This window comes from Pogoniulus pusillus, chromosome 2 (genome assembly GCF_015220805.1).
Source record: "Pogoniulus pusillus isolate bPogPus1 chromosome 2, bPogPus1.pri, whole genome shotgun sequence".
Taxonomy (NCBI): Eukaryota; Metazoa; Chordata; class Aves; order Piciformes; family Lybiidae; genus Pogoniulus; species Pogoniulus pusillus.
This window is the reverse complement of record NC_087265.1, coordinates 32,469,961-32,488,207: the sequence shown is the minus strand read 5'-3', so window position 1 is coordinate 32,488,207 and position 18,247 is coordinate 32,469,961. Positions and strand designations below refer to the sequence as shown.

Here is an 18,247-nt window from a genome sequence, read left to right as displayed (position 1 = left end):
ACGGAGACAGCACACCGCAGGGCGGGAGCACAGTCCCTCAGACGTGCCGCCGGTCCCCGGGACTACATTTCCCAGCATGCCGAGCGGCAAGGGTGGGCGGGAGGAGCGTGGGGCGTGGCTAGCGACATGCGCGATGACGTCACGCGGGGCGGGGCCTGCGTGAGCGTGAAGCGGGCATCGGAGAAGGACGCGCGGGGGGGCACACGGGAGGAGGGGGCGGCGTTGGCGGCGTCCCGGTGGGAGCGGGGCCGCGTGCGCTGCCGCCGCCATTGAGCGGCAGAGCCAGGCTGGGCCGGGGGCGCGAGGCTGACGAGGGGCGGCCATTGGCTGCTGGCGCGCGCGCTCCCGCGGTGAGTGGCGGGACGGGACCGCGACCAGCTGCTGCCTTGGAGTTGCGGCGGCGGCGGGGTCCGGTCGGAAGCTCACCGGCTCAACCCTTCGCGGTGCCGCCCTCCATGGGGCCGGGGGCGGCCGGCTTGCTCTGCCCTGCCGCCGTGATGAAGTGACAGCGGACGAAGAGCGACGGCGGCGCCCCTTGCGGGCTACGAAGCGAAGGGCTGCTACCGACCCGGCCCGGAGCGGGCGGCGGGGGGGGGGTCCGGTGAGTGAGGCAGCGGCGGCCGGGGCTCGCACCCTGCGCGGCCCGCCTCCCCCCGCCGCCCGTCGGCCTGCGCGGGTGTCTCGGTGAGGGGAGAGCAGGGGAAAGGCGGCGGCACCGGGTCGGAGCGAGCGACGGCGGTGGCGGAGGGGAGCGGCCGCGCCATGAACTACCAACAGCAGCTGGCCAACTCGGCAGCCATCCGGGCCGAGATACAGCGCTTCGAATCGGTGCATCCCAACATCTACTCCATCTACGAGCTTCTGGAGCGGGTGGAGGAGCCGGTGCTGCAGAACCAAATCCGCGAACATGTCATCGCCATCGAAGGTGAGCCGGCCGCTCCGGCGCGGCGGGGAGAGGGACAGACGGTGGGGGGTTCGCTTCCCTTCTTCCCGCAAAGCCCGAGCCGTTCGTTGGACTCCTTGGGAGCAGGTGCCCGCACTCTCTAGACTGTCGTCCCCTCCTTCATCTCCCCCTGGCACAGGTTTTCGGAGCGGTGTGGGGGTGTCTCGGTCTGGTGCCCATCAGTTTCCCTGTGCTGGATGCCTGGGGTGGTCCCTCGGAGTGGGGATTTGTTTTGCAGCCAAACGGGAGCTGGGTTTCTCGGGAGCGCGGCTGGGAAGGGAAGTTGTTTTGCTACTTGGCGGCTGCTGTGCAGGCAGAGCAGCGTTGTCGTTAGGGCTAGCTTACGGTGGGGAGGATGATGCTCGTCTTGCCTGCAGAAGGGTTGGAGAAAATGAGATTTTCTTAAGTGCTCCGTGCAGTTTCTGACGGAGACGTCTGAAGTACGGGTTCTGGTTTAGCGGTGTTGAGTGGGTAAACAAGCTGCGCGGTTGGATCCCAGAGTGGTGGGCTGCCGGTACAGCGGTGTGGAGGCAGCTTTGAAGGCAAGATGGAGATGACAGTTTTCAAAGCTTAGGTTTATGTGCATCTGTCCCCGAAGGAGCGATACGGAGACTTCTGAACTGCTTAGGATGTGCAAAATCAGGGATAAAAACCCTCCTCCGTTGCTGTTGCAAAATCCGGAGGTATTTTTATTAACTGCCATTGGAGTTAAAAAGAGCACATAGTGTTTGCAGAGATTTTAGGAAAATTTTCAGTTATTTTGCATGAAAACTTAAAACTGTGCATTGTGTGCTTTTGCAATTGAAATCATCTGCCACCCTTTTGGAAGGGATTCAAGCCAGCGGAGGCTGATGGACAGCAGCTGAAATAGAGAGCTGCTTAAAACCACCTTGTGGTGTTGGCCTATCTTGTCCTTAAATTATATGCAATAAAAAAACTCCTGATGGAAAAGCTGCTGTTGAGATTGTCACTTGAAAGACTGCATTATCCGCCTGACTCTTAAACAGTGCAGCTTGAATAGACAGACATAACGTTTAATGCCATTAACATTTTGGGGGGAGGGTGCAAAACCTCTCTTTAGTGTCTCATACAGCCAGTCACCGAGACTGGCAGTGCCTGTCACTTATTAAAGTCTCCAGCTATGTCTCTGCATCTAAGTATGTGGTAGAGTTTTGTGATATTCTCTGTAGTATTAGTCACTTTATTGAAATGATTGTGTGTGGCAGTCAGCTTCTGGGAGTCCGAGTTGTCTCTTCGTCTTTGCCCGCCTCTTTTGCTGGAGAGATGGAAACTTACTAACATAAATGCAGAAAGGATGGGACACGGGCACCGTGGTTCATTTCTCAGCGAGGTGGGTATTTGGGCTTCTGCAGCATAAATGATGCCTTCAGCAGAACACATTTTTTCAGTGGCAATTAATGCATGTTTATGTGCAATTAATAAATGTTTATGTGGTACAGATACATTTCTTGGATAGGATGCTTGGAACGTGGTGATGCAGCCAAGTTTGTGTTGAAGTAGAGGAGGATGTGAAACTCTGCATGTAGTTCTCTTCACAGCACGGGACTTGTGTTAGTCTTTTCATGTATTAATGATTTGCGTTACCTAACTGTAGCTCAGTTCACTTGTCAATCACAAAGACGTTATAACCAAAATAGCAGCTTGCAAATCTGTGTTTCAAAAACAGAGCCGATGAGTAAAATTTTCTTAGAGAATTTGCTGTCAAATTGCATTGGACATTGAGTCATGAAACCAGTAGATCTGAATCAGGGGAAAGATTTCTCTAGAAAAATGTGTGGCTTAAGTCTTTTCCGAGGGCTTTTGAGCTAACTCTTTAATACTAAATTGGCATATATCAAAAACCCCTGTGCCCTTTAGGTTACAACTCCAGTGGGCTGATTTTTTTTGTAAACATCCTTTATGTGTTTCTCACTGATAACCACGTTTTGAACTTACAAAGTAAGGCCATGTTGCATGTAGGAAGAACATAGAAATGCTAATTTGTTTTGTGGCTGTTGCTTTGCAATTCTGCTGCGGAGTTGGTTGTGACAATGACACTCTCTAAATGACAAATGCTTCTGAGTTTCAGATACTTAGCTTTTTACTGACAGTGATAAATGGTCATGTGGCCAACATGAGAAAAATATTAAGTAACGTTTTGCTCAGTTTTCTCCAGTGGAAGGAGAACTGTACCCTTTTGAGAAAGGAATATAATCTCATTAGTTCAGGTTGCTTTAAACCATAACTCTAACATGTGCTCCTTCAACAACTCAAACAATAGGTACCTGCTCAAAAGAGGTTTGACAGGTCTGGAGGGGACTATTGTTAGAATCTAAAGCAATTTGAGACTTCAGTGGAGAGACCATTACTTATTCTCAGTTTTCAATACAGTGTGGCGCTGTCTTCTCAACACTTTAGATTTTATTTGCACTGTAAACCCTCCTTTTTATGTTTTAACTTCTGTATTAGGAGCAGCTGGGCATGCTGGACCAAAGACTGTAGAAATAATGTGAAATTAAAACTGCTTTCAGCAGTATCAGTTCTTTATGTTCAAATACACAAGTTGTATGTAATCTGGAGAGACTAACTCCTAAACATTCCTTACCCGAGTCCTAAATTGTGACTAAGATATTTTTTTGCAGAGCTTTCTTTTCTTCTGTTATTGTGAGTGAGATGTGATACTGGGTAAAACAATTCCACGTGATATGAGTTCATTAGTTTGTCCTCTGTGGATAAAACTGCTAAGAATCAATAGTTTAGAAGTGTGCACTTCCATGCTGTTCTCTTTGTATGAAATTCATTTTAAGTAGCCAGGGAATTTTACATGCTGTCATTTAGAGTATGGACTGCAATAAAAGTTATCTTCACATATTCTGTGGTTCAGAAGCTCACTTACAGCAGCAGATGCATTGGTACTTCTTCAGTATTAAACAGGTCTTAGATATGTTTGCTGAGGGATGGGGAAAAGAGAACATGAATGAACTTCAGCAGTCATTGCTGGAAACATCATGGGTTTTCAAGGTGCAATGGTCTCAAGATGTGTGAGTAGTTAGGTAGGGGTAGGTCATGGCTAAATATGTCAGCTCCAGTTTCTGTCATCTAGAATGAGAGCAGCTTTATATGGTAATAGAACTTTAAGATGCAAATCCAAGGGAAGATGGTGAAAATTTTAATTTCTAATCCTTCATGAAGGGATTTTTGAAACAATTTAAAATGTCAGTGTCATCTTGGCTAACAGTCTGTAAAACTACTTTTGCTAATGTTCTTATTACTAACAGATGCTAATGCAGCAAGTATTGAACATCTGAAATAGCTTACTGTCCTTTTGCCCAGTGGCAAGCCAGCCAGAACAGATTCTGCTTCACTGTGGGGTTGGAGCAGATTTTCTTCACTAGGATAGTGTCTCGAATTAGTAAAACAAAGCATAGTGATGAGGCTTAAGAAACCTGTTGCAGTATGTCTTGTGAGTAACATGAAGAAGTCCTTTGCAGTCTGTGCATTGCCTTTTCTTTAAATTCCCTTCCTCTAAAGGAATAGGAAAAACTGACTTTGATTGATTTGTCAATCTAAGGAAATGTCCTTGCTTTAGTTCTTATAGATGTCTGACTGGACATTATTCAGTTATGAACTACCATGTTCCAGAACATTTTCTGATTTCAAGTCTAACTTTTCTGATTTAAAAGAAAGTGTTTGAAAGTGTTTTGTGAATGCCAGTGTGACTTCTGAAATTATAGTTATTAAGGGCTTAAGTGTTGGGGACAATGTGAGATCTATAGATTGGAAATTACTTGTTAGGGCAGTGCAAAGATCCTGATGCACTGGGAGAGTGAGTGGGTGGGAGAAAATGATAGAAAGCATAACACTGCATTATACTTTTTTCCTCTTCAGTCACTTCTAAAAGTACTGTTTCTTGAAAATAGTGATCAAGAGTGCAACTAAACCTCTGAAAGTGCAAATGTGCTAGAGGCATCTGTCATGAACTGACAATCTGCATTGGTGTTATTACCTGTTGTGGCCATTCTATTCTTGGAGCCCTTTATCTTTGCTACCTGGCATTGTGTATGTTGAGGAGGCAATGCTATTGTAGGACTACATCTTACAGAACTTAACACTCGGTTTTGGAGTTGAGGTAATGATAGTATTTTAACACTTGTATTACTATCAAAGAGAGGAGTTGAAAAATTAATGTATTGTAAAAACATTGTTTGCTGCTGTGAGATGTAAGACTAGAGCATTTTTTCCTTCTTGATGTGCCTGCTCTCTTCTGTTGATATGAAAATGATGTGCCCTGACAGTGATCAAGCTTCCTTAACTCTCTGTGGGAAGAGCATCATTATTACCTGACTTTTCTTTAACTTGCTAGCTTTGTGGTAAGAGGGTGAATCACTGCTGTATACTAGCCTCCTCTTCAATGTGAACCTTCCTGCAGGTATACAAATAGCTCACAACATGGAGCAAAAGCTGATTGTAGTGCAAGACTTGGCACAGAGATACACCAAGTTGCAGCTTGGAAACAGTAATAATCACTCTGAAAGCTTAATAGCAGTCACTCATTTTTCTTAGTCTGTTGAAGCAGACTTAGGAGATCCAGCACTTGGGCACCTCTGTGCAATTCAGGCTCATGAGGATGGGAATTTGGGTATATGTTGCATTATTTCAGTACATCAATGTTAGTATAGTTCAGTGTAAGTGCATCTTGGATGAACTCTGTGCTTGCATATATGCACAAGAGGTATTGACTTGGGTAGCAGTCATTGCTTTTAAGAATGACTGCATTGTGTCTGGAACAAGTTTCTTACTGCCTTTCTCTGCTGGCTGTGCAGGTGCAACTTTGAGCCAAGCTGTGTGTCAGTCTAGCTAAAAGGTAGCATTTTTCTGCTGTGGTTCTGTCTTGCTGCCTGTAGACCCTCCGCACAGGCAAGGTGATGGAATGCAGGATGTTTTGGTGGGTAGTATCAAAAGGGAAAGATGTTTTTCCTTGGACTGTCATAGATTTCAGTATAGGAGTGACCAAGAAAATTCAAACACTGCTATACTTGTGTAGTGAAACAAGTTTGGCTTGATATTCATATCTTCAGTTACTTGAGTGTCTTATTTCAAGTTCAAGTGACTCTGCTTTCTAGCATTTAAGTTATATCCTACATTTCTATTTTTAGAAGAACTTACATGATTAAATACCAGATGTTTTTGAGTGAGAGCATGTAAGTTACACACCAAGAGGAAAGCCTTAAACCGTTAACTTCTAAGAATAACTCTTCTTCCTCTCTGAGGCAAAGGAGACATGCTGTGGATCAACCAGTGGTGCTGGAACAAATGTGTTGCAAGGCTTTAGGTTTTTCAGGGAGTGTGCCAGGCTTCTCCCACCATTTGCTTTGTGGGATTAGTTTAAAGCAGCATGCAGTAATGCTGGAATAAGAGTTAATGCTGTTGTGTACACAGATTGCTTGTTTTATTTCTATTTAAACTGGCAAAGGAGTTCTACCCCCCAAGAAGAAGGGGCAGTAAACAGTGCAGCAGCTTAGACATTTGATTTGCTTTGGCTGATGTTGGATACTTGGGAAAACAAAATACACCTCAGAGTCAGTTGTTGTGTTTATGTTATGCCCTGCACTTTGCTAAGGCTGCAGTGACAGTTGCAGTTTCCTAAAGGTGACATGTCTGCAAAAGACTGGTTTTTTTGATAGGGTATAGTATCTGACACTTGAGGGACACATAGTCTGTCTTAATTTTACCACCTGAAGAAAGTGATAGGATTCTTTGGTCTTGTGGAGAAAAATACATTGTAATTCATAAATTACAAACATACTATAATCTGAAAGTTAAGTGAAATTGTCTTCCCCCCAACACGTTTTTGAGAACAAGGGAGATAGGAATAGTGCCAGGCAAATGAAGGACTTCTCAGACTACTTTGTTCTTCACTGCATCACAACTGGAAATTGATTTTTGTCCTTATGAATAAGCAAGGTAAATGGCAGTGTTGATTTTTCTTTGGCAAATCTTTGGAGAAAAGGTGAGGTAAGCTCCAAAAATCTTAGCTGAAACAGAGAGCACAGTTGCATCTCAGCTGTGTGACCTTCTGCTGTGCATTGCAAACATGTTTCTATGATTTTCATCTGTTATGTTGAATTTGTGTTCTGACCTTCATACACATGGCTTAGCATCATTTGTGGAAAACATCTGAAGTGATTTGTAGGGGATAAAGTTTCCCTAGTCTAAGAGAGAAAGTATTGCATGAAATAGTTTTGATCATTCTAATGTTTGTGGGAATAAGAGATTTATCTCCTGTAATACTGTTGGATTTTTGTCCTTGACTACTTTTAAGCACTGCTTGTACTTCATGTCACTTACACAGGGAGTGTGACCAAACTTCTTTTATGTATACTCGCTTGTCCTCCTATGATGAACTGATTGAGCAGACAGTGACAGATGTGGACAAGTTGTTAAATGCTGCTAATTTCTGATTTAAAGACTTCTGGGAATTCTGTACCGTAAGAACTTAGAGATAACAGCCATAAAATTGTATTTATGTGGAGCCCCCTGGTAAGGTTGAGCAGGTGCCCCTCAAGGGCCAGTACCCAGGCATGAGCCAAAACAGAAGGGTAAGGGTAAAGATTCCAAATACTGTGGCACCAGCTGTGAGCAGCAGGAGGCTTACTCCAGTTTGGCTTGGGGACAATACTGGTAGACTTTCTGTCCAAGCCAAGAACATCAGTGTTGTGCGCTGTGTCAGCTCCTGTGCAGGAGAGCATTTTGCCCTGGTTACTGGGGTCCCGTTCCTCATGCCTGGCCATGGTGGGGTGTGCTTTTTGGTTTGATTTTGCTTGCTTGTTTTGCTTCAAAAATAGAAATTCCTGCTTTGGTGCTGCTGAGGCCACTTGGAGTACTCAGCTTCTGGGCTCCCAGGACAAGAGATGTGGGCATACAAGAGATGTGGGCATACAAGAGATGTGGGCATACAAGAGATGTGGGCATACAAGAGATGTGGGCATACAAGAGATGTGGGCATACAAGAGATGTGGGCATACTTAGAGAATCCAATATAAAGCGTTAAAATGAAAGAGCTAGAAAAAATGAAGATGACTACCTATTGTGCCAAGTTATTGGGCACTTAACATGTTTGTAATACTTATTGCTCTCCTGGGAACACTCATGTTTGTATGGTTTCGGGTTTTAAGCCATCTGTATCAAACCTTGTTGCTGTCCTAGAAAATTCAGTGTTTAAATGCAGTGAGAAGATACAGTTCCACTGAAATCAGACTTTCCAGTGTGTGGGTACAGGGCAATAAATAACTTTTGGGAGATGTTAAACTTTTGACGGGACTTCATAAAATCTGGAACACTAATTTCTGTGTATATGGAAAAAACTTCAACTACTTCTTAGTCCTCTTAACAGAGCTTTTGATGTGAAGCTGTTTGCAATTAATTTGTACTTCTGTTGTAATAAGGCTGTAAATGCTGCCTGTATCTTGTGACTCATGTTAGAAATGAGGTATCAGAGCCATTTCACTTAGACCTATTTGGGCTACCAGGGATCTGTGACTTCATAGAAAGTTTATTTCAGTTGGCTAATTCTGAAGTGGAAACTGAGGGGCTGTCAGGAGATTGTAGCCAGGTGGGGGTTGATCTTTTCTCCCAGGCAACCAGCAACAGAACAAGGGGACACGGTCTTAAGCTGGGCGGGGGAAAGTATAGGCTGGATGGTAGGAGGAAGTTCTTCCCAGAGGGAGTGATTTGCCATTGAAATGGGCTGCCCAGGGAGGTGGTGGAGTCACCATCCCTGGAGGTGCTCAGGAAAAGACTGGATGAGGCACTTAGTGCCATGGTCTAGTTGACTGGCTAGGGCTGGGTGCTAGGTTGGACTGGATGATCTTGGAGGTTTCTTCCAACCTGGTTGCTTCTATGATTGTATGATTCCCTTGTTGGTAGTGAGTCCATTGTGGGCAGCTGGCAAATCCAGAGCCCTCTGGAAGTATTTAATGTTGTCTTTTTTAAAAATATAAGTGGATGGAAGCAGATGTGTTATTGAATCAATATGTGCACTTTCAACCTCCTTAATGCCACTTCAGGATTCTGACTAAGACGATATTTGGAGCCTGGATAATGGTAGGAATGAAAGGGTGTTCAGATGGCAGTGCGTTTCTAATGCGCTGTGTGACTTGGGCTTCAGTTTTTCTTTTCTTGTTGCTTAACTAAGCTTCAGTTAACCATTTAAGGAAGCAAGTACCAAACCCACAGAGCTGATGTATGCGAAATGTGTAATTTCAGTGTCTTGTTTGGTAACGTTATTTGCTTACATAGTTGGCAAATGTATGTACACTTAATGATTAGACTGTTTTGGTAATTCCCCCTTCTGTATTACAGAGCAATACAGGCTAGTGAAATGATTAAGAGTACTAGAATTTCATCTATAGCTTCAGCTGTACTGCTTGTGCTTGTATTTATCTCTGAGAAGCTTTGGGTGCAAATTCTGAAGGGGTTGAAGGACTGTTTATAGTTTAGAGCAAATGAATACGAGACAGTTGTCCCCAGTTAAAAGTCACAAGCGACCCGGAACTGGAAGACAGAAACGACTCTTACCCCTTTCCAAGACAGACAATAGTTTAACTTGAACCTGTAGGAAAATCCTTGGTTCTGCTTACATTTTCTATTGAACTAAAACAGCAATTGAAGCTCTTTCTCTTAGTAAACCCTTTCCTTACTTGTACCACCGTATCTGTATTTTTCAGTTACACAATCAGAAGGAGGACTCAGCAAGGTTTTGTAACATCCTGTACCTTACTTTCACTACTTTATCAAACAGATAAGAGTAATGCACAAATGTGTTGAGTTCCATTACCTTGCTGCTTAAACTTTCCATGCTCAGGAGAGCCTCCAAACAGCCTTGTCTTTTGGATGTCAGCAGCAACTTTATTCTCTAAAGGAAGTATGATAGAAGCATGGTAGCCTGGGTACCCAGACAGCAGTCATGTAAATGTATACCACTTAGCTTTGTAAATGCTCTGTTATCTGGGTTAACTAGCTGTAAACCACAAGCAAAGGCCATTTATGTTGCTTGGTCAATAATTCAAGACAAATATCTCAGGACCTGAAATAAGGAGGCTGCTGACACAAATCTGTACAAAGATGGGAAGTGAATGCAGCAGAAAGATATGTTAGATATTAGGCTTTAGTTGAATGCACTTGTTTTGCATTTTTTAATAGAACATGTTGTTTTTGAAAGCCAACTTTTTGTGCAGAATAGTACTTCTTAGTGTAACTGCAGTATGATACTGGACAGCAGATGTAATTTCCTACTAATGACACATGACAGCATTTGCATTTGAGAGTAGGGTCACTTTTGTCCTCATTGATGTGTGATAAGAACGAACCCACCAGTCTTAAGAGTCTGTTAGGGCTGTTGAATGCAGGAATGAAATCATCAATATGCTTCTTTATTCTGTGCTGTTTGAGCCTGTTTTTCTCCATGGAGTGAGTTGGTGTTCGGTGCAGTGCAAGCCTGAAGGCCTGGTATCCTTAGCAGGCATTTCCAATTGAAACTTCATTGCTGGGATAATAGAAGTCATGAACTGAAGATACACAACTGAAACCTTCATAGTATACTTGAATAATAGAGAGAAGATGGTCAATGCATGGACAGATGAGGAATTTTTGTGCTTGTATAAAACAGTCTGGTTTTGGTTGTGAAAGTTTCAGTGGACATGTTGAAGGAGTGCTATTTATCTTCTTTTTCTCTCTTTTTTTAGTCTTTAAGATGTGTGGAATTCTTCATTATAGCTTCTCTCAGAAGGTTGGTCTTGTGGTAAATGATCAGACACTGTTTTAGTAGATGGTGTTTTTCATCAAGCAGTGATTTTCCTTAAAGATACCAGCCAAACTGAGCCTCAGTGGAAAGGGAGATTGAGATGTCCAAGGCTGTACAAGGATAGATAAAGCAGGAAGTTGAAATGTCTCCAGGTGGGGCTTTCAGGCTCAGGAAATAATCTTAATTATACTTACCCAGTGCAAATCTGTGGTTTTGAACTAGGTTAGCAGGTGCAAGTGACTGAAATGGTCCCTCCCCCCGCCTTCTACAGTTTTACAGCCAGAATTAGTCATTCAGTGAAATTGCTTGGAGTGGCTTGAAGCTTTATAATAATTTTCATGTCACAAAGCCAAAAATCCAGTCATCGGCCTTCCTGTGGCAGCTGTTCCAACACACTAATGCAGTGAAGAGACAGGGAAAGCCAATGACAGCAGTAGGAAGCTACAGTGCTTCTTGTTATTAGCTTGGCCTACTAAATTACCTGTGATGCTTTCTGAATGTTGAATTGACTGCAGGATGCAAAAGATCTCTTGGAAACCAAGTGTTTAGTAACGTTGAAATAGTGCAAGTAATTGAGCTGCCATTGGTTTCTTAGATGTGAACGTTGACATATTTTGTAGACCTAATGTCATGGTATGAGTTAGGCTTTAGTGACTGCTATGATGTGGAAAGATTAAATAAAAACTGACACATCTGTCATGGGGAACTGTTATTGTTGCATAGCTCTTCACCATCTGCAGACTGGATAGGCATTTAATTTCAGGCAAAGGTGGCATGCTCCTGGAAGAAGTTGACAAGTTAAGCCCAATAAGGAATAAATAAAAATTAGAGAGGAACTGTAATGCTTCATACCTGCCATTCCAGGTATTGTTGGAGGCATATTATGAAACACGGCAGAGGCCAATGGGATGAGATTTAACAAGGCCAAGTGCATGGTTCTGCACTTTGGCTACAACAACCCCAAGCAGCGCTACAGGCTGGGGACAGAGTGGCTGGAGAGCAGCCAGGAAGAAAGGTACCTGGGGGTACTGGTAGATAGTAGGCTGAAGATGAGCCAGCAGTGTGCCCAGGTGGCCAAAAGAGCCAATGGCATCCTGGCCTGTATCAGGAACAGTGTGGCCAGTAGGACAAGGGAGGTTATTCTTCCCCTGTACTTGAGTCCTGTGTCCAGTTCTGGGCTCCTCAATTCAAGAGAGATGTTGAGGTGCTGGAATGTGTCCAGAGAAGGACGACAAAGCTGGTGAGGGGCCTGGAACACAAACCCTATGAGGAGAGGCTGAGGAAGCTGGGGGTTGTTTAGCCTGGAGAAGAGGAGGCTCAGGGGTGACCTCATTGCTGTTTACAACTACGTGAAGGGAGGCTGTAGCCAGGTGGGGGTTGGTCTCTTCTCCCAGGCAACCAGCAACACAACAAGGGGACACAATCTCAAGTTGTGCTGTGGGAGGTCTAGGCTGGATATTAGGAGGAAGTTCTTGCCAGAGAGAGTGATTGGCATTGGAATGGGCTGCCCAGGGAGGTGGTGGAGTCACCGTCCCTGAAGGTATTGAAGAAAAGCCTGGATGAGGCACTTAGTGCCTTGGTCTAGTTGACTGGCTAGGGCTGGGTGCTAGGTTGGACTGGATGATGTTGGAGGTCTCTTCCAACCTGGCTGATTCTATGATTCTTGGGAGAAAGATGGGCCGTATATCTTCTCTTTGGGTAATTTAATTCTTTAGCGCTGAAATTAGAATGATAGCTTGGAAAAATCTTCATAAATGTGGGCATCTGATAGTAAGGATTCTGATGAAGCAGTTAATTTTGCTAAAGGCTCCATCTGCTTCTGGTTAGAAGGTGTTATTGGTTGTATTGCCAAGGGTACAAATGTCAGCTATCAAAACCAGTAGATGATGACAGTGAAGGAAAATGATATTCCTTTGCTTTCATGAACATAAAATCAATAATGTAGTAGAGTTGTAAAATGCTTTTATAGTAAAGCCTTGTTGGTATTCTCAATACATGTGAAAGCCTTAACAGGCTTATTTTCTTTTCTGTTACTGTGAAGCCAATAGCTTTCCTTCAAAATACATTGCTCCTAGTAGAATTGTTTTGGATTGCTGTTTGAATTTGGAAGTATTTCTGTGGGTCTTTGAGCAGGCTTCTAACCCCTCTGCAGAGGATGGTGACAGTGTTGCATACCACCTTTGCATTGTAGGAAACTGTACAAACTAACAGAGCTGCTGGTATGCTCAGAGTATGAAACAATATCTGTAGCTGTAGCCTTAGTGCATGTGGGACTTTCCCACAGTCATTTATCACTTCTCTGGCAATCCTGTTACTTGAATATGAATCTGTATTACCCATGGATTTGAGTAAATTAAAGCAGGAAGGAAGAGTAGAAACAAGCTGTAGAAAACTCTTTCTTGTACCCTGTGGCAACTCATCTATTTAGTCTCGTTTCATTACTTCTCTCATGCAAAATAAGATTCTAATTTTAAATTGCATTAACCAAGCTTCAAAAATACTTCATTGCTATGAGATTGTGGCATTTAATCTAGATGTATAACAGTGCATTAGCTCATGGATGAAAGGAACTTGCTATTGACTTATCTTGAAGTAATAAATTTGGGTAGGGTGGAGCTGAGCAAAAGGGCACAACTTGCTCGAGGCCAAAGATGCACTGAATAGGTGGATGCATAACCTCTGAGAGTGAAGTTACTCATCTGGCTAACATCATCAGCCAGGTTATCTGCACAAATATTTACAGTGGGCATCTGCCTTGATAGCTGCTTAATGCATTTGAGAGCTGGTATTTCAGCTGAAGTCAGGGGAGCTACAAAAAGACATTTGTTCTCCGGGAATATTTTGCTTACTGGAACATCTTGCTTCCTGCATAATAGAGTGAATTCAGTTGCTATTTTGATTTATGATGCTAATTGATGTGGTAGCTGATGTGAACTGCATGTACTAATTGCTGGGTTGCTAATCCTTTCCAAATTATCTGACAAAAACCCTTTTAAAATAGAGCATTATGTGTTTTTTAAATGTGTTCTTCGTGCAAACATAAACAATTGGGGGCCCCTTTTGTGCTTCTAAGTGCCTATTCTAAGCACTGGTCTGTTTGAGTCACTGTAAGGTTGCTGGGAAACTTCAGTGGCTTTAATGTGGTCTTACTGCTCTTTTTTCATGGTGCTCTTAACCTCTAGGAAAAAAATGTCCAACATGCTTACCCCAACCCTGCCTTTTTCAGCAGAGACAGTACCATTACTTACATGGTAGAGGTAGAACATGTGTGATGCTTGGCTCTGCATTTTTAGGTAAGGAAGCATCTTACCGGCTGTTTAAATTGATATTCATGCCCATGTGCTGGTCTCTGCAGCAGAAACTGTAGTGGGTATAACATAAGGATAAAATTGAGAGTAATTCATGGAATAGTGTTAAGGTACATTGGCTGTTTCTGATTCTGGTAAGGGAAACGTATATTAGTCATTTTATTTACTCAGCAGATCCATCAACACTAATGTGAACTGGAAAGCTTTTGTGTTTCTGGGCTGGTGTGGAGGGGAATCAATGTTAGATTATGGAATGCAGGAGTCTGAAGAGCTTGTTATCTTCACTTAGAGACCTGTTCAAGAGGGGGCCGGATAACAGGTGATTCTTCACTTCGGAGAGTCGTAGAGGCTGCTGTGTCATTGGGATAGCTGGGCAGAATCTCTTGTGTAACTGTGGCTCTGTCACTGTGTGTTAAAGCGAAATCAAAGTACCTTCACATGTTAGACTAAAGTTCCTGACAGATTGTTGCTTGACAAAATCTATGTTAATCTACCTTAAACTTAATATTGCAAGATATTTTAGACATTTCTAATGAATATCAAGTTTTCTAATTTGAGATGTCCTGTAGGAGCAAGGAAGTTCACAGTATCACAGTATCACCAAGGTTGGAAGAGACCTCACAGATCATCAAGTCCAACCCTTTACCACAGAGCTCAAGGCTAGACCACGGCACCAAGTGCCACGTCCAACCCTGCCTTGAACTGCCTCAGGGACGGCGACTCCACTACCTCCCCGGGCAGCCCATTCCAGCGTCCAATGACTCTCTCAGTGAAGAACTTTCTCCTCACCTCGAGCCTAAATCTCCCCTGTTACAGCCTGAGGCTGTGTCCTCTTGTTCTGGTGCTGGCCACCTGAGAGAAGAGAGCAACCTCCCCCTGGCCACAACCACCCTTCAGGTAGTTATAGACAGCAATAAGGTCACCCCTGAGCCTCCTCTTCTCCAGGCTAAACAATCCCAGCTCCCTCAGCCTCTCCTCATAGGGCTGTGCTCAAGGCCTCTCACCAGCCTCGTCGCCCTTCTCTGGACACGCTCAAGCATCTCAGTGTCCTTCCTAAACTGGGGGGCCCAGAACTGAACACAGTACTCAAGGTGTGGTCTAACCAGTGCAGAGTACAGGGGCAGAATGACCTCCCTGCTCCTGCTGGCCACACCATTCCTGATGCAGGCCAGGATGCCACTGGCTCTCTTGACCACCTAGGCACACTGCTGGCTCATGTTCAGGCGGGCATCAATCAGTTCTGAGAGTAGACAGCTGAAAGATATTAGTCTGGAGGAGAGAGGTGGGGAAAAAAGGCATTTAGATACCAATCTTTGTAATTTGAATGTGGCTGTCAACAGCAAGAGACAAAATACCTCTGTTACCTAAAAAGTACAGATATGCCCCTTTAGGAATTACTCAATCTTAGGTAATGACATACTATTAAAATTAAAGCTCAAACATATATTTCTTGATTTACTAACTTGGCTGCTCCATGGCTTTTAAAATGAGATCTAGTAGATAAATGGGGAAAAGACGTTTTGCCAGGATTTGTAAAGAGCAAGGTACCTTACTGGCATTGTTTCAGATTTGTTTCTGTAAATTAGTATGTAAATATGATGGGTTACTGAGAACGAGCCACATGCTTCATAGAAACTTGTATATGAAAATCATCATCTTGAAAGTGATACTGAAGTGAAGCATTTTAGAAGTTGCTAGGCAGTCCTTGATTTCAGTGAAAGGTGCTATCAGAGGAACCTCAGCTACTGTCTAGTGTTGATATATTTCTCATGAATTATCTGGCACTCTGCAGCTGGTTTTGTCTAGCTTTGATGCTCAATCTCTACTCAGCAAATGGGAATATTGCTTACTAGGTGAATGGTAATATTTGATAAAAGCTCTTCAGTGGTGACACATTAGGTAAATCAAATGCTGATAAGGAGATGCAATTACAGATGGGATTAGATCTTTTTAAAACAAGACCAGCAAAGCTGTGGTATTAACCATTCTATAATCAGATACTAAACCAGCTGTATAAATGGTTTTGAATGTGACTGTGTGTGAATATTGGAGCTGGCGCAGAACTGTTCAGCTTGGATGCAGGTGTTAATGCTAATGCAGAGGCTGCAGTCCACATTGTGGGACTTGCAAAGGGTCTGTGTATAGCATGGTTGGTCTTTCCTGATATTGCATGCTGTTGTAGCTAACATCTATGTTCAATAGACTGAAACTGTCTTGAATATGTAGAAAAGGTACTGTAATTTAAATGTGGTGAATTTGGACATGCATTTTCCTGGAAGAGTTTTGCTTTGAAAAACAAGAATGTGAACAGTCTATTCCCTCACTATTAATTTCTTGCTTGCCTCTTGTGGAAATTACACCCAAAACAAAATCACCAGACTAGCTCAGAAGGTTTGGAAGCAAAATGAAGCTATTACTTAGAAGCAATTTAAAATCTGAAAGTATGAAATAGAATTTACATGTACAAAATAGTTTTACATATATTTACAATTCAGAACCTTCTGAGCTAGTCTGGTGATTTTTGTTTTTGGGGTAATTTCAACCCACCACACCTTGCTAATCAAGCCAATGGCAAGGCTGTTCACAGCTAAGTATGTCAGCAGCATACTCCACCACCTCCCCGGGCAGCCCCTTCCAGTCCCAGGAGAATGCATTCCCTAGACAGTGATCAGGATACAGGTTTTGCTGAGGATAGTGCGCGGAGGACACTACAGGATGCCATAAAACCCCTCTACTCCCTCATGACTGTCTCATTGAGTTGATTTGTACTAGCCACACTTGTGCTCCTAGGGTGTCTGGTGGGTGTTATGTGAGGATCACATCTAGATTGAGAAGAGCTGTTACCTGTGTGCATAACAGCCATTTGTTGAAATAATGAAGTATAAAATGCTGAACCCAAGAATGGGTACAGTGGACTTAAACTGGAAGATACTTGATTTAACTTTCTTTTGAGGTTCTGAAAAAGCAGCAGGGGTGGCAGCTTAACACTGATTATGAATTGTTGTTCAGATTTTGTATTGCCAAATTATTGAAGTAGTGCCATCCTGCATACATTCAAGTGAAAAACAGTGATAACGAGAGGACACAGCCTCAGGCTGTGCCAGGGGAGATTTAGGCTCGAGGTGAGGAGAAAGTTCTTCACTGAGAGAGTCATTGGACACTGGAATGGGCTGCCCGGGGAGGTGGTGGAGTTGCCATCCCTGGAGCTGTTCAAGGCAAGGTTGGACGTGGCACTTGGTGCCATGGTCTAGGCTTGAGCTCTGTGGTAAAGGGTTGGACTTGATGATCTGTGAGGTCTCTTTCAACCCTGATGATACTGTGATGCTGTGATTTTGTTGAATTGTACTTTGACAAGATCTATAATCCATCAGATCAGTGTCAGTAAGCATCTTAAAAATGTTTGCTCTGTAATGGTTGAATTTGTTGTGATCTAAAGTGAGTCCTGTCTGTTGGATACTGTGACCAAGCTGTTGTATGAATACTTTGTGTTGCACGTTCTGTGGGTGTTGGTGGTCGTGGAGCTAGAATAGGTTCCAGACAAAAGTGGTTACCTTAAGCATTGAAAGAAAAAGCAAGGGGAAAAATGTAGAACTGGAATATATGGGAGAATTTTTTCCCCTGCCACAGTGAGCTAATAGAAACTTTGATGCTGGTGAAAGATCAGATGCAAAATGATCACTTGGGGAGAGTGTGGGATCTATTTTTTTAATCATTGCAGCCTGAAAGTAAGTAATTTCTGTATAGCTATAAAAATTGATTTTAATGGGTGAAAGATAGCTATGTACTCTTGAGGTATGGGATAGTTAGTGCTTTCCTAACTTGAAAGAGTGTGGTTTGTTGTTTTTTTCTTAGTGTTTGCCTCCAAGCAGGAGGAACAGGCCATTGAAATGTAGGTGGTGGATTGAATATAGAGTCTTCAGTGTACACTGGTTTTACTCCAGCAAATGTTTGGCATGGTTGCAGGCTTTTGGTCTTTGGAAACAAGAAGCTAAATTCTCATAGTACTCACCAGCTGCAGTTCCTGGGAAACTGAGGTATAAACTAAAATGACAGAATCTGAGAGAATTCCAAAGTCTCCTGGCTTACCACCTAGATCTCTTTGGATGTTGTGAAGGAATTTGCTAGATGTAGTTCTGTTTCTGGTCCCTATGACTGCTGACTTCAAGATGAACTTCTATTTACACATTTAAATGA

The 18,247-nt window shown here is 43.3% G+C and overlaps 1 protein-coding gene across 6 annotated transcripts in view; it reads left to right on the top strand.

Moving 5' to 3' along the window:
* The first annotated feature begins 208 nt into the window (after positions 1-208).
* Positions 209-18,247, top strand: part of AGAP1 (ArfGAP with GTPase domain, ankyrin repeat and PH domain 1) — a 427,786-nt gene continuing 409,747 nt past the window's right edge. For all 6 annotated transcript variants that reach the window (XM_064159654.1, XM_064159634.1, XM_064159617.1 and 3 more), the window contains exon 1: positions 209-925. In XM_064159654.1, the coding sequence (XP_064015724.1) occupies positions 763-925 (163 nt within the window). In that variant the 5' untranslated portion in view covers positions 209-762. The remainder of the gene's footprint in view (positions 926-18,247) is intronic.